We start from the raw sequence: 17,876 nt of genomic DNA, 5'->3' as shown, positions 1-17,876 counted from the left end.
TGTTTCTGCTTCCTGTGTCTTCCTCTTCCTCCTTCTTTCTTCTTTTTCTTTTTCTTCTTCTTCTTCTTCGTGCATCGTCTGTTCTTCTTCTTCGTCTTCGTCTTCGTCTTCATCATCTTCGTCTTCTTCTTCGTGCATCATCGGTCTCTCTTTCATTTCTTACTCTCTCTTTCAGTCCTCTTCTTTTTATATTTAGTCAAGTTTTGACTAAATATTTTAACATCGAGGGGGAATCGAAACGAGGGTCGTGGTGTATGTGTGTGTGTATGTGTGTGTGTATGTGTGTGTGTGTGTGTGTGTGTGTGTGCGTGTAGAGCGATTCAGACCAAACTACTAGACCGATCTTTATGAAATTTGACATGAGAGTTCCTGGGATTGATATCCCCATACGTTTTTTTCATTTTTTTGATAAATGTCTTTGATGACGTCATATCCGGCTTTTCGTGAAAGTTGAGGCGGCACTGTCACGCCCTCATTTTTCAACCAAATTGGTTGAAATTTTGGTCAAGTAATCTTCGACGAAGCCCGGGGTTCGGTATTGCATTTCAGCTTGGTGGCTTAAAAATTAATTAATGACTTTGGTCATTAAAAATCTGAAAATTGTAAAAAAAAATAAAAATTTATAAAACGATCCAAATTTACGTTTATCTTATTCTCCATCATTTGCTGATTCCAAAAACATATAAATATGTTATATTCGGATTAAAAACAAGCTCTGAAAATTAAATATATAAAAATTATTATCAAAATTAAATTGTCGAAATCAATTTAAAAACACTTTCATCTTATTCCTTGTCGGTTCCTGATTCCAAAAACATATAGATATGATATGTTTGGATTAAAAACACGCTCAGAAAGTTAAAACAAAGAGAGGTACAGAAAAGCGTGCTATCCTTCTTAGCGCAACTACTACCCCGCTCTTCTTGTCAATTTCACTGCCTTTGCCGTGAGCGGTGGACTGACGATGCTACGAGTATACGGTCTTGCTGAAAAATGGCAGCTACTTGACTAAATATTGTATTTTCGCCTTACGCGACTTGTTTCTTTTCCCTCTTTTGTGTGTCCTTGCTTTGTGTCTGGTTCCCTCTCATTTTCTGTCTCTTCCTCCTCCTCCTCCACAGTCTCGTTCCCTTTCTTCCTTCTTATTTCTCCTTTTTGTCTCCTTGTAGCCTTGTTCATCTTCTTCTCTTATCCTTGTAAGGATGGGGGAGGGGTGGGGTGGGGAGTGCATCTTGGAATCTTCTGCAGGCCAAGTGCGAGTCTTAGTGCTAGAGCTAGGTCAGTTTGAATGATAAGATCGTATTAACTGTGAGTGGGTCAAGTGACCCATTGAATGTCTGACCTGAGTCAAAGTTGACAAATAGACTCGACCATCCTCCTGAGAATGACCCATCGACTTTAGAATGAGTCATCCAAGCTACTTGTTTTAAGCTGATCCAGTCCCAATATCTTCTGTACTAACTGTGATCATGATTCTGTTGACAGACTCGGCTGAAGAGTGCACAGACAGAGCTTGCCAAGGCAAGAGAGATGCAAGAAGAACTTAAGACAGAAACCCAAAAGGCCAAAAAGGAGATGCAAGATAACTTACAAGAGGTAAGTAATTTTAGTTTTTACAAATGTGAGATTGAGGTCGTGAATTTATATTCTTATAAGTAAATGTGATTCTTTTGATTATTAAATTATATACACAAAAACAAATGGATACGGTAAACATACAGTGAACTGTTACAAATCATCATGAATTCTAACCTGTCATTTTTAAGATATTGGCATGAAAGATTACACATATCGTTTTTTATCTTAACAGCTAAAGAATAAATGGGGTGAAAATCATTGTACATCATTACAGCTAAAGAATAAATGGGGTGAACATTATTGTACATCATTACAGCTAAAGAATAAATATGGTGAAAATGAGCGTACACATTTTATAGAATTCAGATAGAATTGATAACATGATTAAGTGTGAGCTGAATTGATACGTCCTCTGTCCCAAGCTGTCTGCTACAGAGGCTAAACTTGCAGCAGCAGAAAACAAGCTGAGCAACCTGGGAACATCTGAAGGTGGTGAGTATTGTTTTTATCCTTTTCTCTGTCCGTGTTCTGGACAGGAACACAGGTTGCTCTGGTATGGGCTGCTGTACACTCTAAGTTTTCCAAGGGGCTGAACATCTCCCTCAGTGGTGTATTAGTCAGACACTTGGTGTGTTCGGACAAATTTGCAGGAAGTCTTTCACTGTCTCTGGGGACGTACTATTGCCACAGGGGCACTACTGTCTTCGTCATTCTGTTTTCAACGCTGAACCGCAATGCTGGAAACTCTCTCAGTGTAGACAAATCAGCGTGTGTATTTTGGGTTTGTGGTGCTGTCGCGTGTGTTAAATTTATTGAAACTGTAGTTTCCATTTGGTAGGGAATGGGGGATGTAACATGGGAGCGTGCTGCTGAGTATTGTTTTCCAATGCTATTTTCTTGGCTGACTAGCTATACTGGACAGTGTCATGATATAGCAAAGATTTGAATTTATTTTGTAATATCATGTGTCAAATTCATTACATTTTGTTACTTTCTCTGTCAGGCATGCCAGCTGATGAAGAAATGAAGGATCTGAGAGCTGAAATAGCCCAGATGAAGGAGCACATGAAGAGTGAGTTTTGTAATTTATTTTATATCTTTCTCTCTTCCTGTACACATGATATGGACTGAAAAAAGAACTCGAACGTCTGTTTTGAATTCACACAAGTGAGAGATACAGATCACTTTTTTATGAGTGAAGAAAGAGGGAGTTTAGTCTCAAGTGGTGTACTGACTGTTAATCACAAATTCATGAGTTTACCTTAAAAATATTTTGACAGAGAGACAAGTTTAATGCAGTTTTGCTGTGGTTATTATCCAGATCTGCAAACTCAGCTGAAGGCATCCAAACAACAGGCTGACCAGTACAAGTCCATCGCAGAGGGTGTGGAACAGAACCTGAGACAGTCTAACCAGGTAAGCACTGTCTCTGTCTTTCTCCCACCCACAGGCTGACTTTCAGTATCTCTTGCTTGCTCTTTCCCTGTACAGTCTAACCAGGTAAGCACTGTTTCTGTCTTCCTTCCTCCTAGTCCTACACAGGCTGTCTTTCAGTATCTCTTGCTTGCTCTTTCCCTGTCTGTGCCCCTTTTCTTAGAATTTACTTCCCTTTTGACAGCAGCTCTAAGAAACTTCATTTTCTGTACTATTTTCAAATCAGGTCACTCACCCGATACTTTTCTCTCCTCTCATGACCTTTTCTCTCTTGTGATCATGCAAAGTGATACAATGGAAATGAGCCCGTCTGATTTTTGTTCCAGACGAGCAAAGAGTTCCAGGAGACTTGTGAGACCAAGATGATTGAGGCACAAAATGGTAAGTTATCACAAACAACTTTGGTCTGCCATACTCACCAGATAAAAGCTACACCTGATTTGATTTTATGAAGACTTGACCGAGCAGTTTCCTTTCGATTGCCAACTGTGTTTAGCTGTTTTGCATCAGAAGTAATAGATTCTCCACTGATTAGGCTTGAATCAGCGAGAGAATATGCCATTTGACAAATTCATCATGAAATCAACAGATTGTTTTGAATGACAGTGGATCAGCCTATTCCGCTCTTGGTTGGGTCAGCTGACGGACTTCCTCTCACAATGATTGGATGTTTTGAAAACCATTGACAGACACCTAGCCTGAACTATGCTTCTTAGTATAGAAGATGTTTTGAAATATGCCAGCTTGCCTCAGCTTTTGTAGCTGACAACTCTTCCATAGCCCTTCAAAACCTGTCGTAGTTATTACCGCAAAATGTCTATTTGCTGATTGGAAGTCAATTGATAAATGTTTAATTGACTCGCAAACTGTGTTCACCAGCCAAGGCAGCCCTTGAGAAGCGCGTTGAAGAGCTGGAGAAAGACCACCAGGAGCTTCTGAATGAGAACATCCGCATCACTGAGGACAGCCACAACCTGGTATGTACACTCACTTCTTTTGGCGCACACGCTGTACATGTGTGTGCACATCCACTCTCATGCGGGCAGGCAGATTGGAGTAACTTCATAGCTTGTAGCCAACTAGGGAATAAAATCCTTTATGTATCATGAGATTTGTACCTTGATTTTTATATATCTGTTACCTTCTTCTTGCACCTAGGATCCTAATTGTTCAGAATTTTATGTCCAAGGGGGTGTTTCGATTGTAATTCTTCTGTTATGATAACATCTAGCCTTGATACTAAGTCAATTATAGTTTCTCACTTTGGAGAATGTAAAATTGACTTGATTCTGCATTGGAGAATGTGAATTAACTTGATTCTGCATTGAAGAATGTAAATTTGACTTGATTCTGCATTGAAGAATGTAAATTTGACTTGATTCTGCATTGAAGAATGTAAATTTGACTTGATTCTGCATTGGAGAATGTAAAATTGACTTGTTTCTGCAGTATTGTGCCATTGTTTTTCGTGCTAGAGAATGTGAAATTGAGAGGGTTACTAATGCAGTGTTGCTGCTCCTCACTTTGCAGAACAATGATCTGAGAAAGCAGTTAGCGTCACTGCGTCATGAGCTGCAGGAGGCCATGCAGATGCGAGAAACAGCGGTTGCCGATCAGACCAAGGCACAGCAAGCCCTGCAGGAACAAGTACAACTGGCTTCTGAGGTAAACCATTTCTGAAAAATGATGTGAAGTGACCCGAATATCCCAGCAATGGGACAATAAAGTGATGAAAAGGAAAACAAGTCGCGTAAGGCGAAATTACTACATTTAGTCAAGCTGTCGAACACACGGAATGAAACTGAACGCACTGTATTTTTTCACCAAGACAGTACAGCTTCGTCAATCCCCGCGTGAAGGAAATCGCTCACCTTCCACGTGCAAAACGTAGTGATATTGACACGCCAGATTAGCGCGGTGGCGTATTGTGCTAAGCAGGAAAGCGCGCTTTTCTGTATTCTTGTTAACTTTCTGAGCTTGTTTTGAATACAACCTATCATATCTATATGTTTTTGGAATCAGGAAATGATAAAGAATAAGATGAAATCATTTTTGGATCGATTTCTTAAATTTTAATCGTAAGACTAATTAATCTATTTTCGTTAATTGTGATCACATTTTAAGAGTAAACATGACATATGTATATATTTTTAGATTCAGAATGTGATGAAGAATATGATGCAATCAATTTTAAATCTGTTTGCGAAAAATCGATTTTAATGACAACTTTAATGAGCAAACTCATTAATTAAATGTTAGCCTCCAAGCTGAAATGTAATACCAAAGTCCGGGCTTCGTCGAAGATTACTTGACCAAAATTTCAACCAATTTGGTTGAAAAATGAGAGCGTGACAGTGCCGCCTCAACTTTCACGAAAAGCCGGATATGACGTCATCAAAGACATTTATCAAAAAAATGAAAAAAAAGGTCTGGAGATACCATACTCAGGATCTCTCATGTCAAGTTTCATGAAGATCGGTCCAGTAGTTTTCTCTGAATCGCTCTACACAGACACACACACATACACCACAACCCTCGTCTCGATTCCCCCCTCTATGTTAAAACATTTAGTCAAAACTTGACTAAATGTAACAAGTCGCGTAAGGCGAAAATACAATATTTAGTCAAGTAGCTGTCGAACTCACAGAATGAAACTGAACGCAACGCCATTTTACTCGTAGTATCGTCAGGCCACCGCTCATGGCAAAGGCAGTGAAATTGACAAGAAGAGCGGGGTAGTAGTTGCGCTAAGAAGGATAGCACGCTTTTCTGTACCTCTCTTTGTTTTAACTTTCTGAGCGTGTTTTTAATCCAAACATATCATATCTATATGTTTTTGGAATCAGGAACCGACAAGGAATAAGATGAAAGTGTTTTTAAATTGATTTGGACAATTTAATTTTGATAATAATTTTTATATATTTAATTTTCAGAGCTTGTTTTTAATCCGAATATAACATATTTATATGTTTTTGGAATCAGCAAATGATGGAAAATAAGATAAACGTAAATTTGGAGCGTTTTATACATTTTTATTTTTTTTTACAATTTTCAGATTTTTAATGACCAAAGTCATTAATTAATTTTTAAGCCACCAAGCTGAAATGCAATACCGAACCCCGGGCTTCGTCGAAGATTACTTGACCAAAATTTGAACCAATTTGGTTGAAAAATGAGGGCGTGACAGTGCCGCCTCAACTTTCACGAAAAGCCGGATATGACGTCATCAAAGACATTTATCAAAAAAATGAAAAAAACGTTCGGGGATTTCATACCCAGGAACTCTCATGTCAAATTTCATAAAGATCGGTCCAGTAGTTTAGTCTGAATCGCTCTACACACACACACAGACACACACACACACACACACACACACAGACACACACACATACACCACAACCCTCGTCTCGATTCCCCCCTCTATGTTAAAACATTTAGTCAAAACTTGACTAAATGTAAAAAGGAAAACAAAAAACCACGCACAAGCTATCCTGGGAGTTGGCTACAAGAAGTGTTCTGTGTGTGCAGTGAAGTAACAGGAAGTGGGTAAGTGACCTGAATATCCCAGAGATGCAAAATGATGGAGAAAAAAATAAAAATGAAATCCCTGTGGTTTCAGGCCCAAGACAAGTACCAGAGGGAGCTGATGCTGCATGCAGCTGACGTGGAGGCTCTGACGGCCCTGAAGAAACAGCTGGAGAGTCACAACGACGACCTGGCCAAGCTGCAATCACAGCTCCAAGGAGAACAGCAGAAATTCCTCAACGCACAGGTAAGCTGGAAAGGGCTTGATGTCAAAATAGATGAATTTCCGAAAATAACTGTCAGGTTTGTATGTGTTGTTGGAGAGTGACCTTTTCTTGCAAAACCTCTGCCAAACAGAGGCCAATCACTAACGAGGGGAGTGTCGGAAACACGTGCTCCTGTGCACATGTCTCTGACAAACGTTGAACTGAGTGCTTTGGAATGTCTGTGTGTGAGGTGTGATGAAGATAATTTAAAATGTCAAGTTTGTGTTCCTGTAAACATGTGATTCAGTCCTTGTAGTGTGTACACATTTGTTTAAAGTAGGATTCCTTCGGGTCATATTATTTCTACTACGCCATGTGCAACTTGTGACAAGGATGTATAAAACTTAAACAAAAGCGCTGTTTTTGATTTAAAAAAGAAAAAAAGACCGTGAAACATATGGCCAAAGCTTCTTTTAGCTGATCACCACTCGGACAGTTTGGTCTCTTAGATGAAGTCTTTTATTTGCATAAAATCAAAGAGAAAATAAGCTACACTGAAATTGAAAAAAAAAGAAGTTTTTTGTGCTAGATTGTTTAAATGTTAAGCTATTGCATCAATTGATAACAATTTTCCATGTTACACAGACCTCGTGGCAAGAACAAGAAAGAGTGCTGCGTGAGGAGTGCAAGCAGATGGAGACACGAAGCGCTGAACTGGAGAAACAGAACGCCACACTCCACACACAGATGGAAACGGTCAGTATGCGTAGTGATCTGGGTGTCTGATGGGTAGCTCTGCATGGTGGTGTTAGCATGATAACCCTCTTTGCCTTTGTCTTTTGGCCTATAGCTTCATACTTCAGGTTGTATTATTGGTGCAAATGTCATACAAACAGCATCTTGTTTCCTCACATTGGACAGTGAGATACCACTCATAAATTAACGGTAACCTGCTTGCAATTCAAAGTTTGAACTATGTAGATTTGCAGATTGAAGTGTGAAGTTTTGTGAACATGTAGGCATTGACTCTTTTGGTTATCTGGAGTGGTTTCTTAATCAGGATGAAAGTTATGGTGGATTGAGATTTTATTATGTAAAAACGTTTTAATCCAATGACAAGCACCACACTTTGAAAAACCACTGTCAAGAAAGAACCTTCATAATTGAAAGTACCAACTGCTATCATATTTTTTCAGCTGAGCAACCAAGCGATCTCGCTGCAACAAAAGGCGTCCGACAATCCACTCAACCTGTCTCTGAGCGAGGAAGCTGGGAAGAGCAGCGAGCAACTTCTGGAAGTCGTCAAGTAAATAGGCGCATCTTGTATTTGTCTCCCTAAATTACAGAACTGTGTGTGTTGTGTTGTGGGTTTTTTTTATTCTGTGTGTGTTGTGAGTTTTTGAATAAAGTTAAGGATACAGTTTTATTGAGTCACTTGAGAAAAAGTGACTATGTAATCGGTCAGTGTTAGTCTGTCCGGCCGGCCGTAGACACCACCTTAACGTTGGACTTTTCTCGGAAACTATCAAAGCGATCGGGCTCATATTTTGTTTAGTCGTGACCTCCAATGACCTCTACACTTTAACGATGGTTTCGTTGACCTTTGACCTTTTTCAAGGTCACAGGTCAGCGTCAAAGGAAAAATTAGACATTTTATATCTTTGACAAAGTTCATCGGATGTGATTGAAACTTTGTAGGATTATTCTTTACATCAAAGTATTTACATCTGTAGCCTTTTACGAACGTTATCAGAAAAACAAGGGAGATAACTAGCCTTTTCTGTTCGGCAACACACAACTTAACGTTGGGCTTTTCTCGGAAACTATAAAAGTGACCGGGCTCAAATTTTATGTGAACGTGACTCATTGTGTTGTGAATAGCAATTTCTTCCTGTCCATCTGATGCCTCATATAATATTCAGAACTGCGAAAGTGACTCGATCGAGCGTTTGCTCTTCTTGTTACATCATCATGTAGGTATATTTGAGGGGGAGAGGAGGGGAAAGAGAGGACTGTGTGAGGTAAAAGTGCTGGTGTTGTTTTACTCTTTATTTTAGGAAAGGCTGCCTGGGAACAAACACAGATCTGTGATGCCTTCCTTTGCATTAGCTGAAGTTATTCTCCATGTGTGAATATGTGTTTTTGTGTTTTTAAATACTTAAGTGTTTTACAGAAATTAACTTTTTGAAATATGTAAAATACTGTCACTATACACAGCTAGTATTTTTCATGAGCGTTAAAGTTGGATGCTGATAATTGATGTTGTGTTGCTTCAGGTTTTTGAAAAGAGAGAAGGAGATAGCAGAGACCAAACTGGAAGTGGCGGAATCTTCATCTTCGCGTTCCCAACAGCGGTTGACATTGCTGGAGAGGCAGCTGGAGGAAACCAAACAGTCACTCAGCGAGGAGAGACAACAAAACCAGGTGTGTGTTCGCTTCTCTCAATATAAGTGCTCTAAATGCATACCACATGTGTAATAGAGTAAGTGAGAGTTATTTGGAAGCAGTCTGCTGGCACCTGAGAGAATAACGAGCATTGAACTGAACAAGCTGAAATTGAAATATGAGGATGAAAGTTGCTTGTTCGTTTCAATGCTTGTTATTCTCTCAGGTGCCAAGAGACTGCTTCCGAATAACTCTCACTTACTCTATTACACATGTTGTGTGCATTTAGAGCGCTTACTTCCCTTTGTTTATCAAATCTCTAAACATTTTTCATTTTTCATTTTCATTACTTTATTGTCCCATCGCTGGGAAATTCGGGTCGCTTCCTCCCAGTGGAAAGCTAGCAGCAACGGAGTCGCGCTACCCAAGTGTGCGTGTTTAGGTGTATTCAGCCACCTGCACTTATGGCAGAATGACCAAGGTCTTTTACGTGCCATTGTGATGACACGGGGGTGGGACATGGCTTCCGTCTCTGGGTCTGCACATAAAGTTGACCCGTGTCCGTCCCGGCCCGAATTCGAACCTGCGACCTTTCGATCACAAGTCCAGTGCTCTACCAACTGAGCTACCGGGCCCCCTAAACAGCACTCTAACTCATTTATCTAATATTCCCACTTCTCTCTATAGCTCAAACAAACCATTCATGTGTCTTCTTTTTACCTGCTCACACTAGCCTTACCAGCCTAGCAATTTAAGACTTCCTTCTTCTTAAAACCTGATATTCTCAGATATTAAGAGGGGGGTTCCACTGTAATTAAAAGGAACATCAGAAAATTGATCATCAACTGTTTTGTACTTGCAGGCGAGTGTTCAGACCATGTCTCAGCACATGGAGCTGATGAGCAAGGTGGAGACAGTGAATCTGCTGCAGGAGAGCAACAAGATGCTGAGGGAGGACAACAACAGGATGCAGGCACAGCTGCAGGAGTTGGAGGCAAAGGTATACAGGGGTGTCTTCAATGTGGACTTGTGCTATTGTACTCACTTGAAATCCCAAAATGTGTGTGTGTAAGCCAGAAATTCTGCTTGTAGAGAAGTGCCCATTTCACAAATGCTGATCGATCATTTCAAATCACTGGGTGTAGTGTTCACTTCAAGAGGTGACATACCCAGCCAAGCTTTCATTCTTTCGGAGTGTTCTTTTTATTACTGCAATATCTGTACTCCAGTTTCGTTGACAGACAACCAAAAATACTTTTAAGTCAAGGATTTAGTGGGAGGAGCTGAAGTCTTCGCTACAATAGATGGATGCTGAAACAGGGGGATCCCATGGTTCTTAATACTCACTGGACATGAATTATTATTCTCAGGTTATAAATTTAACATAACATTGGTTTTTTTCTGGCTGCAAATAATAAAAAATAGTAACTGAAGTTGCTGGACTAAAAACTGATTTCCAAATAAGACAATTTTAAGCATCATCTCCACTTTGACAAAACACCAGGTGAGGAAACTGGAGGAAGAGATCAGCCCCCTGCAGGCGTCGACGCGAGAACTGGCGGCCCAGAAGGAGGTGCTGGAGGTGGAGAAGAAGACGCTGATGGCGGAGATGGAGCGATGGAAGTCACGCACGCATCACCTGGTGGAGCAGAGCAACAAGACTGACCCTGAGGAACATCGCAAACTCATGTTTGTACAAACCACACCATTACACCATCAAAATAATAGTAATAATAAGGGTATATATGACGCAAATCCTACCATAGTTCTAAGCGCCTTACAAAAAATCAACGAATCAGTAAACAAATACAAAGTCATGTTTATGATGAACGCTTGAAAAAAAAAAATAAAGCAGAAAGAAATGTTTGGCTTGCAGGCTGTTGGGCATTTTAAATTTGAGCTCAGAGGCGCTGTTTTTTTGTTTTCGAGCTCTGATAGTTGGCAGACTGGGAAAAGTGTGTGTGTGTGTGTATCAGGCATTTAAAACTTGAGCTCAGTGGCGTTATGTTTTTGTTTTCGCTGAAAGAGAGAAAGAGCTCTGATAGTGGGCAGACCGCGGAAAGTGTGTGTGTGCTTGCATGCGTGAGTGTGCGTCTGTGACTGTTGGTGCTCCCTTACAAGTTGTCTGTTTGATCAATCATATCTAAATATAGGTGGTATTCATGTTGTTCCTCTTATGAGGAATGTGACATATCGTTATTTAATGATTATCTGCTCATGTTACTGTTTATCGCAGCAGTGTTTTCAAGAGAAGGTAAATTCTGTTACAGGCAAGAGAAGGAGCAGATCAGAAAACAACTTGCACAGACCAAAGAAGAACTTTTCAGAGTCAAGTAAGTTTGCATGTTTGAAAAAATTTGTGAGCACAAATGCATTATGATTTCATGTGTATTGCCAGTTTTACCTGATCCTGTAAAAGGATGTTTAAAGTAAAAATTAAACATAACTTTGTTAGAAAAGACGGGCTTATGAGCTGGGGTATTTAGACGATATCATTTTCATAGCGGTGTTTGCATTGTAAAAATGTTTCTGTTCTGATTGCTGATATAGATAGGATGGTTGGGATTTATTTTGGCTCTCATTTTTAGGAAATTATATGTCTAAGTTTTTATCTGGATGGTAAACAAACATGTCACTTTCATATAATTGGTAACAGAGTTTGAATTTCATTTTGTTCTGTTCCAGGGCTGAACTGTCCAGAATTAACTCTCTTGTTGCAAGCAGAGAGTGAGTTTGTTTTCATTCAGCATTCCTGTAGCACAACGTTCAGGGTGTTTGGATACCATAGAAATACAGACCGACATCAACACAATTCATTGTGATCCATAAAAGAGCTCTTTGTTTTGATTTGTAACAGATCCTTTGTACTCCTGTACCAATGTTTGCACATTTTTCTTGAGCAAAATTGAATTTATTGGATTTTTCTGACAGAATTAAAAGTTCAACATTTGTTTTAACGTGAGATTTGGCATAAAAATGAAGAAGCTGTATTATTCTTATGGTATTGATGAAATAAAACTGGATTTATATTCTGAATCGTCCCTATTTTCTTTTGCAGGTCTGATTTGAACACTCAGAGGCAGGAAATGAGCAAGCAGACGTAGGTTTTATATTACTTTCCCTTTGTATATTTGATCATTTGTACATTCAAGCCAAAGACAACTCTTTCTGCCACACTGTGTTAAAGAGAGAGAAAGTGTGTGTGCATGTGTGTGTGTGATGCTTTAAGAAACATGCCATTCTCACAATGTTTTGCTTGGAGACTGCATAGAGTTGAAGAGAGTGTACTGTTTGCAGTGAGGAGCTACAGGAGGCAAAGAGACTGCTGGATGAAGAACAGAAAGAAGGGGAGAAAAAGAACACAACCATCAACCAGGTAAAAAGTGTATTGTGTCTACTACAGTGCTACCTCTGTTTTAAGGCTTCCTAAATTCTGACAAATTAAAGTCTTTAAAGAGAGGGAGTCTTATAATGCAGGTAACTTTAGAGACATTATGAAGAAAACGTCTGTAACAATGAGGTCTCATAGTAGAGGGAGTCTTATAATTGAGGTAAATCTAGTGTCACTATGAAGAAAAATGTCTGAGAAAAGGAGGACTTATAGTCAAGGGAGTCTTATAATGGAGGTAAATCTAGTGTCACTATGAAGAAAAATGTCTGAGACAAGGAGGACTTATCGGGAGGTCGTGAGTTCGAATCCCGATCGCTGCCGCCTGGTGGGTTAAGTGTGGAGATTTTTCCGATCTCCCAGGTCCACTTATGTGCAGACCTGCTAGTGGCTTATCCCCCTTCGTGTGCACACGCAAGCACAAGACCAAGTGCGCAACGGAAAAGATCCTGTAATCCATGTCAGAGTTCAGTGGGTTATAGAAACACGAAAATATCCAGCATGCTTCCTCCGAAAGCGGCGTATGGCTGCCTTAATGGCGGGGTAAAAACGGTCATACACGTAAAATTCCACTCGTGCAAAAAACACGAGTGTACGTGGGAGTTTCAGCCCACGAACGCAGAAGAAGAAGTCAAGGGAGTCTTATAATGGAAGGTCTTAAGAGAGAGGTTCCACTGTACTACTGTTATTGAAGGTGAATCAAGTAATGAGGGGTAGCAAGTTCTGTAAACACGGACAGCAACAGTAAGTAAGAGCTGTAAGGACTCGATCTCCTGGTATCTCAATAAGAACAAGAGCATTGAATGAACAGGCGACTTTCATCCTCATTTATCTTCTTGTTTGTCTATAATGAAAGCGCTTACTTCTATTGGTAAATAACCTTCTTCGTCACCAAACATTTAAATTCCTCACTCCTCTCATCAACAGCTGAAGAAGATTGGCCGCAAATACAAGGAGCAGTCGGAAGCCACACAGAAGGAGCTTGACCACCTTAAAGCCGCCTCTGCTGGTCAGCAGACCCAACAATCCACGGCCGCCGCCGCAGCGGAACAGGTCAACAAACAACTGACGGACAAGCTGGCAGCCATTGAGCGGGAGCGAGATGAGGTCAGGGCCCAGGTCACGCAAAAGGACACGGAGGTCAACAGCCTGAAGGAGCAGGTGCAGAAGATCCAGCAGGTGTGTTTTTGTGTGGTACTGAAGATGGAATGTGACTGTGTGAATGGTGGGATTGTAGGAAGACTTAGAAGCAGCCAAATGGTACAACTCACCAGAAGGTGATAAGTTTATTTATTGTAGGTAGGTTGAGTATCAGGGTATTTTTATAATTTGACATTGTTTGTTCTGGACTGTCTGGGCATGTGGTATTGTTTTAGCAATGTTTTAAGACAGGTGTTAAAGAATTGTTAAGCCTTAAAGCTTTTAGTCGGTACCAGGTTTATGTAGTCTTCTCAAAAATCATTTTTCTTTGAAGCTGCATATCACAAAGCAAATGCTCCAATCAAAATTGCGTTTCTTTTTTTTTTTTTTTTTTTTTTTTAACCTCAAGAGGCTGTTGTTAGGAGAGTAAAGTCCTTATCCCAGATTGCATCCTTTTTTTCTCAAGAAGGAGAGATCTTCAAAAGATAGCAAATAAACCAACAAATAAACCTCAACGCTGTCTGCCATTTGACAGGAGTTATCCGCCCACCAGGAGAACCTGCAGAAGCAGCAAGCAGAGAGTTCCAGACTGCAAGGAGAGTGTAGCAAACTGCAGGCGGAGAGTGCAGAGTTTGAGAGGAAGCAGACCCAGACCCGCAGCGTGCTGCAAAGTGCACGCACCAAGATCACTCAGCAGAAAGAACAGATTGACCGCCTCACTGCCGAAAACACCGAAATAAAGAGAGCTGCCCCAGGTGCCGGCCAAGTGTCCAGAGGTGGGTTCATACGAATGTGTGTGTTCAAAGGAGCCCCCCTTTTACGACCTTCAAAAATCTGAGAAAATCGTGTCTAAAAATGGAGGTACATTTACAGAGGTAATAACAGAACATCTGAGAAAGGAAGGTCTCAACAAGTCGCGTAAGGCGAAATAACATTTAGTCAAGCTATCAAACTCACAGAATGAAACTGAACGCACTGCTTTTTTTACCATGACCACATACTCATAGTTTCGTCAGTCCACCGCTCGTGGCAAAGGCAGTGAAATCGACAAGCCATGCAGAATAGTGCGGTAGTGGTCGCGCTGAGCAGGATAACACGCTTTTCTGTATGTCTATTCTTTTTAGCTTTCTGAGTTTCTTTTTAATCCAAACATATCATATCTATATGTTTTTGGAATCAGGGACCGACAAGGAATAAGATGAAATTGTTTTTAAATCGATTTCGGAATATTAATTGTAATCATAATTTTCATATTTTTAATTTGTAGAGCTTGTTTGTAATCCAAATATAACATATGTATTTGTTTTTTGAATCAGAAAAGGACGAAGAATAAGATGAAATTGTTTTTGGATCGTTTAATAAAAAACAAATTTTAATTACAAGTTTTCGATTTTTAATGACCAAACTCATTCATTAGTTTTTAAGCCACCAAGCTGAAATGCAATACCAAAATCCGGCCTTTGTCGAAGATTGCTTTGCCAAATTTTCAATCAATTTGATTGAAAAATGAGTGTGTGACAGTGCCGCCTCAACTTTTACAAAAAGCCGGATATGACGTCATCAAAGGTATTTATCGAAAAAATGAAAAAAACGTCCGGGGATATCATTCCCAGGAACTCTCATGTCAAATTTCATAAAGATCGGTCCAGTAGTTTAGTCTGAATCGCTCTACACACACACACACACACAGACACACACACACACACACACACACACACACACACACATACACCACGACCCTCGTCTCGATTCCCCCTCAATGTTAAAACATTTAGTCAAAACTTGACTAAATGTAAAAAGGAAGAAGTCTTAAAAGTCTTAAAAGGGGGGGTTCCACTGTGTGTGAACTGACAGGTCAATGTTGTGTTGTAGTTTTTTTTATTCCGTTTAGATGTTTGCCCAAATTTGTCACAGTTGTATATGTAGCTGTAGCTCTTGACAAATTACACAAAGACAAAGACTCCCAATGTCTTTTGTACCTTTTGGTCGAGCGAAAGTATTGTTGCATTCAGATGGCTGTCGTGAGGGGTATGGTGAATTACATTTTCTCACTCCTGTGGTTGAAGTCACTAATGAAAGTATTTGACAGGGAGCATCCCTTTGTTTGCAGTAGAGTTTTTGTGTGTAGACATGTTATTAACTATTCATCACCTCGCGCCCCCTAATTGGCGTAGAGGCGCGTCCCCCGGGTGGGGGATGGGGGAGCCTTCTCTACTAACTTCTGAGAGAAGGTCGCATCACTCTTGATGCCGTGAACCTAATTAGGATCTTTTTCTTGTTTCTTCTCTATTTCTGCCTCCCCAAAGTCCTTTTACTTTCCTTTTCTCACCCATAAAATTCTTCACTTATTACCCTTGTTAAGTGGTTCTTGTATAGAATATAGTCAATGTTTGTAAAGATTTTAGTCAAGCAGTATGTAAGAAATGTTTAGTCCTTTGTACTGGAAACTTGCATTCTCCCAGTAAGGTCATATATTGTACTACGTTGCAAGCCCCTGGAGCAATTTTTTGATTAGTGCTTTTGTGAACAAGAAACACTTAACAAGTGGCTCTATCCCATCTCCCCCTTTCCCCTATCCCATCTCCCACCTTTCCCTCGTCGCGATATAACCTTTGTGGTTGAAAACGACGTTAAACACCAAATAAAGAAAGAAAGAACTATTCATCAGGCACAAAAATAAGCAGTGATGGAAATGAGGTTTCAGGATGTCAGAATTTAAATAAGATAAAAACAGTATCAAAACAGAGGAAAATCACAAAGTCTTGCAATATTCCTACTGTGTACATTCACGTTGATTACTATTTGTGTTTGTTTTTCTTCACCTACCATTAACAGAAGAGAGTGGCCAAGAAGTAGCCGCGGTCAGGTTGCAGATGGCACAGCTACAGCGTGACCTTGAGGAGGCCAGGCGGGGGTCAGAGTCGTTGACCGGAGGTCAGGCAGCAGAACAGGAGAGACTTGCTGTAGAGAACGCTGAACTGCACAGCAAGGTAATGATTGTACTGTCACTGACTTCAAACATGTGTGGTGTGGTAGATTATATGTATTTTTGTTTTTTCTCACAGTATTTTTTGTCAGTATTTCTTTATTTCAATGCAGTTTCAGAGAGGGTAGATAGATTGAGTTAAGTCTCATAAATGTAAGCAGGATTTTGTAATTGTCATGGATCTAACGGTGTTCCTAATGTTTGCAAAGTGTTAGAATTGTGGCTGTTGATGTGAAGGGAATTTTGCCAAAGCTTACGGTCACACATGAGCTGTTGTCGACAGGTTCAGCAACTGCAGCGTCAGGTAGAGATGCTGCCCAAGTCCTCACCCGCCCAGCCAGCTCAACCCATGCCACGCCAGCCTGCCGCCTCTGGAACCAGGTCAGTACAGGGAACACCAGCATTTTCAGGCTTCTTGTCTTTGAGTGTTAAAATGTATACTTTAAAAGCCTTCAAAAAGTTCTTTTGAACATCCCCTTTCATTGGTATTTGAGTTGTATGTAGGTGTTGCTAAAGTGGACAGTGTTGTAAGATGGATCTTTTCCCTCTGATTGTGGAGACTGCTTCTGATTGTTACAGTGTGTATCTAATCAGGATAGCAGTCATAGTTAAGATTAAAGCTAACGTCAGTTTTCTCCTTCTTTTCTGAATCGTTTCTTCTGACAAGATCCGAGTTGTAATCTGTATGTTTGGTTTCAGCCCCACCTCGACAGAGACCCCCAAAATGGCCAGCGTCAAGCCAGTAGCCACTGCGGCAGCGGCAGCAGCCATGCAGCACACATCCTCTCAGGCCAAGGCCACCGCCAGCATTCGACCAATGGCCATCGCTTCGGCCAACACCAGCAGTGCCGGCTTGCCCCCCTACCCCTCCACCTCCTCCACCCCTCCCATTGTCACTGTCATGCCCACCACTGCGGTACAGCCGGAGCCTCAGCAAGACGGTAGGTTGAGGAATCCTCTTTTTCTCTTATGTATCAATTGAACACTGGATTTTCCTTGTTTGAGCCATGTGAGTCCGACAAAATATCATATGTAGGCGGCTAGCTGAGACTACAAAAGAGTGCATGTGCGTTCAATCGTAAAAAATAAAAGGAATTCTCCATTGATACATGAATGTTATTTGTATTTTTGACCAAAATATGACATTTCACACAGATCGAGACAGCCATTGTTCACGTCGACCGCTGGCGTGGTCTCGGAGGAACAGTAACTGTCTTGATCTGTGTAAAATATC

General features: G+C 40.5%; 1 protein-coding gene across 1 annotated transcript in view; it reads left to right on the top strand.

Annotated features, from left to right (window-relative positions):
- LOC138967735 (nucleoprotein TPR-like) overlaps window positions 1–17,876 on the top strand; it is a 66,505-nt gene that overhangs the window by 26,331 nt on the left and 22,298 nt on the right. The window contains exons 23-44 of the mRNA XM_070340390.1: window positions 1,486–1,596; window positions 2,001–2,070; window positions 2,582–2,650; window positions 2,900–2,994; window positions 3,339–3,393; window positions 3,892–3,989; window positions 4,543–4,677; window positions 6,632–6,784; window positions 7,389–7,499; window positions 7,940–8,049; window positions 9,020–9,167; window positions 9,991–10,128; window positions 10,633–10,817; window positions 11,399–11,461; window positions 11,814–11,855; window positions 12,187–12,228; window positions 12,426–12,504; window positions 13,444–13,695; window positions 14,192–14,432; window positions 16,492–16,646; window positions 16,926–17,023; window positions 17,342–17,583. Of these exons, the coding sequence (XP_070196491.1) occupies window positions 1,486–1,596; window positions 2,001–2,070; window positions 2,582–2,650; window positions 2,900–2,994; window positions 3,339–3,393; window positions 3,892–3,989; window positions 4,543–4,677; window positions 6,632–6,784; window positions 7,389–7,499; window positions 7,940–8,049; window positions 9,020–9,167; window positions 9,991–10,128; window positions 10,633–10,817; window positions 11,399–11,461; window positions 11,814–11,855; window positions 12,187–12,228; window positions 12,426–12,504; window positions 13,444–13,695; window positions 14,192–14,432; window positions 16,492–16,646; window positions 16,926–17,023; window positions 17,342–17,583 (2,692 nt within the window). The remainder of the gene's footprint in view (window positions 1–1,485; window positions 1,597–2,000; window positions 2,071–2,581; window positions 2,651–2,899; window positions 2,995–3,338; window positions 3,394–3,891; window positions 3,990–4,542; window positions 4,678–6,631; window positions 6,785–7,388; window positions 7,500–7,939; window positions 8,050–9,019; window positions 9,168–9,990; window positions 10,129–10,632; window positions 10,818–11,398; window positions 11,462–11,813; window positions 11,856–12,186; window positions 12,229–12,425; window positions 12,505–13,443; window positions 13,696–14,191; window positions 14,433–16,491; window positions 16,647–16,925; window positions 17,024–17,341; window positions 17,584–17,876) is intronic.

This window comes from Littorina saxatilis, linkage group LG5 (assembly GCF_037325665.1).
Source record: "Littorina saxatilis isolate snail1 linkage group LG5, US_GU_Lsax_2.0, whole genome shotgun sequence".
Lineage (NCBI taxonomy): Eukaryota > Metazoa > Mollusca > Gastropoda > Littorinimorpha > Littorinidae > Littorina > Littorina saxatilis.
Note: the sequence above shows the minus strand (reverse complement) of the source record. Positions and strands in the feature narration are given on the sequence as shown.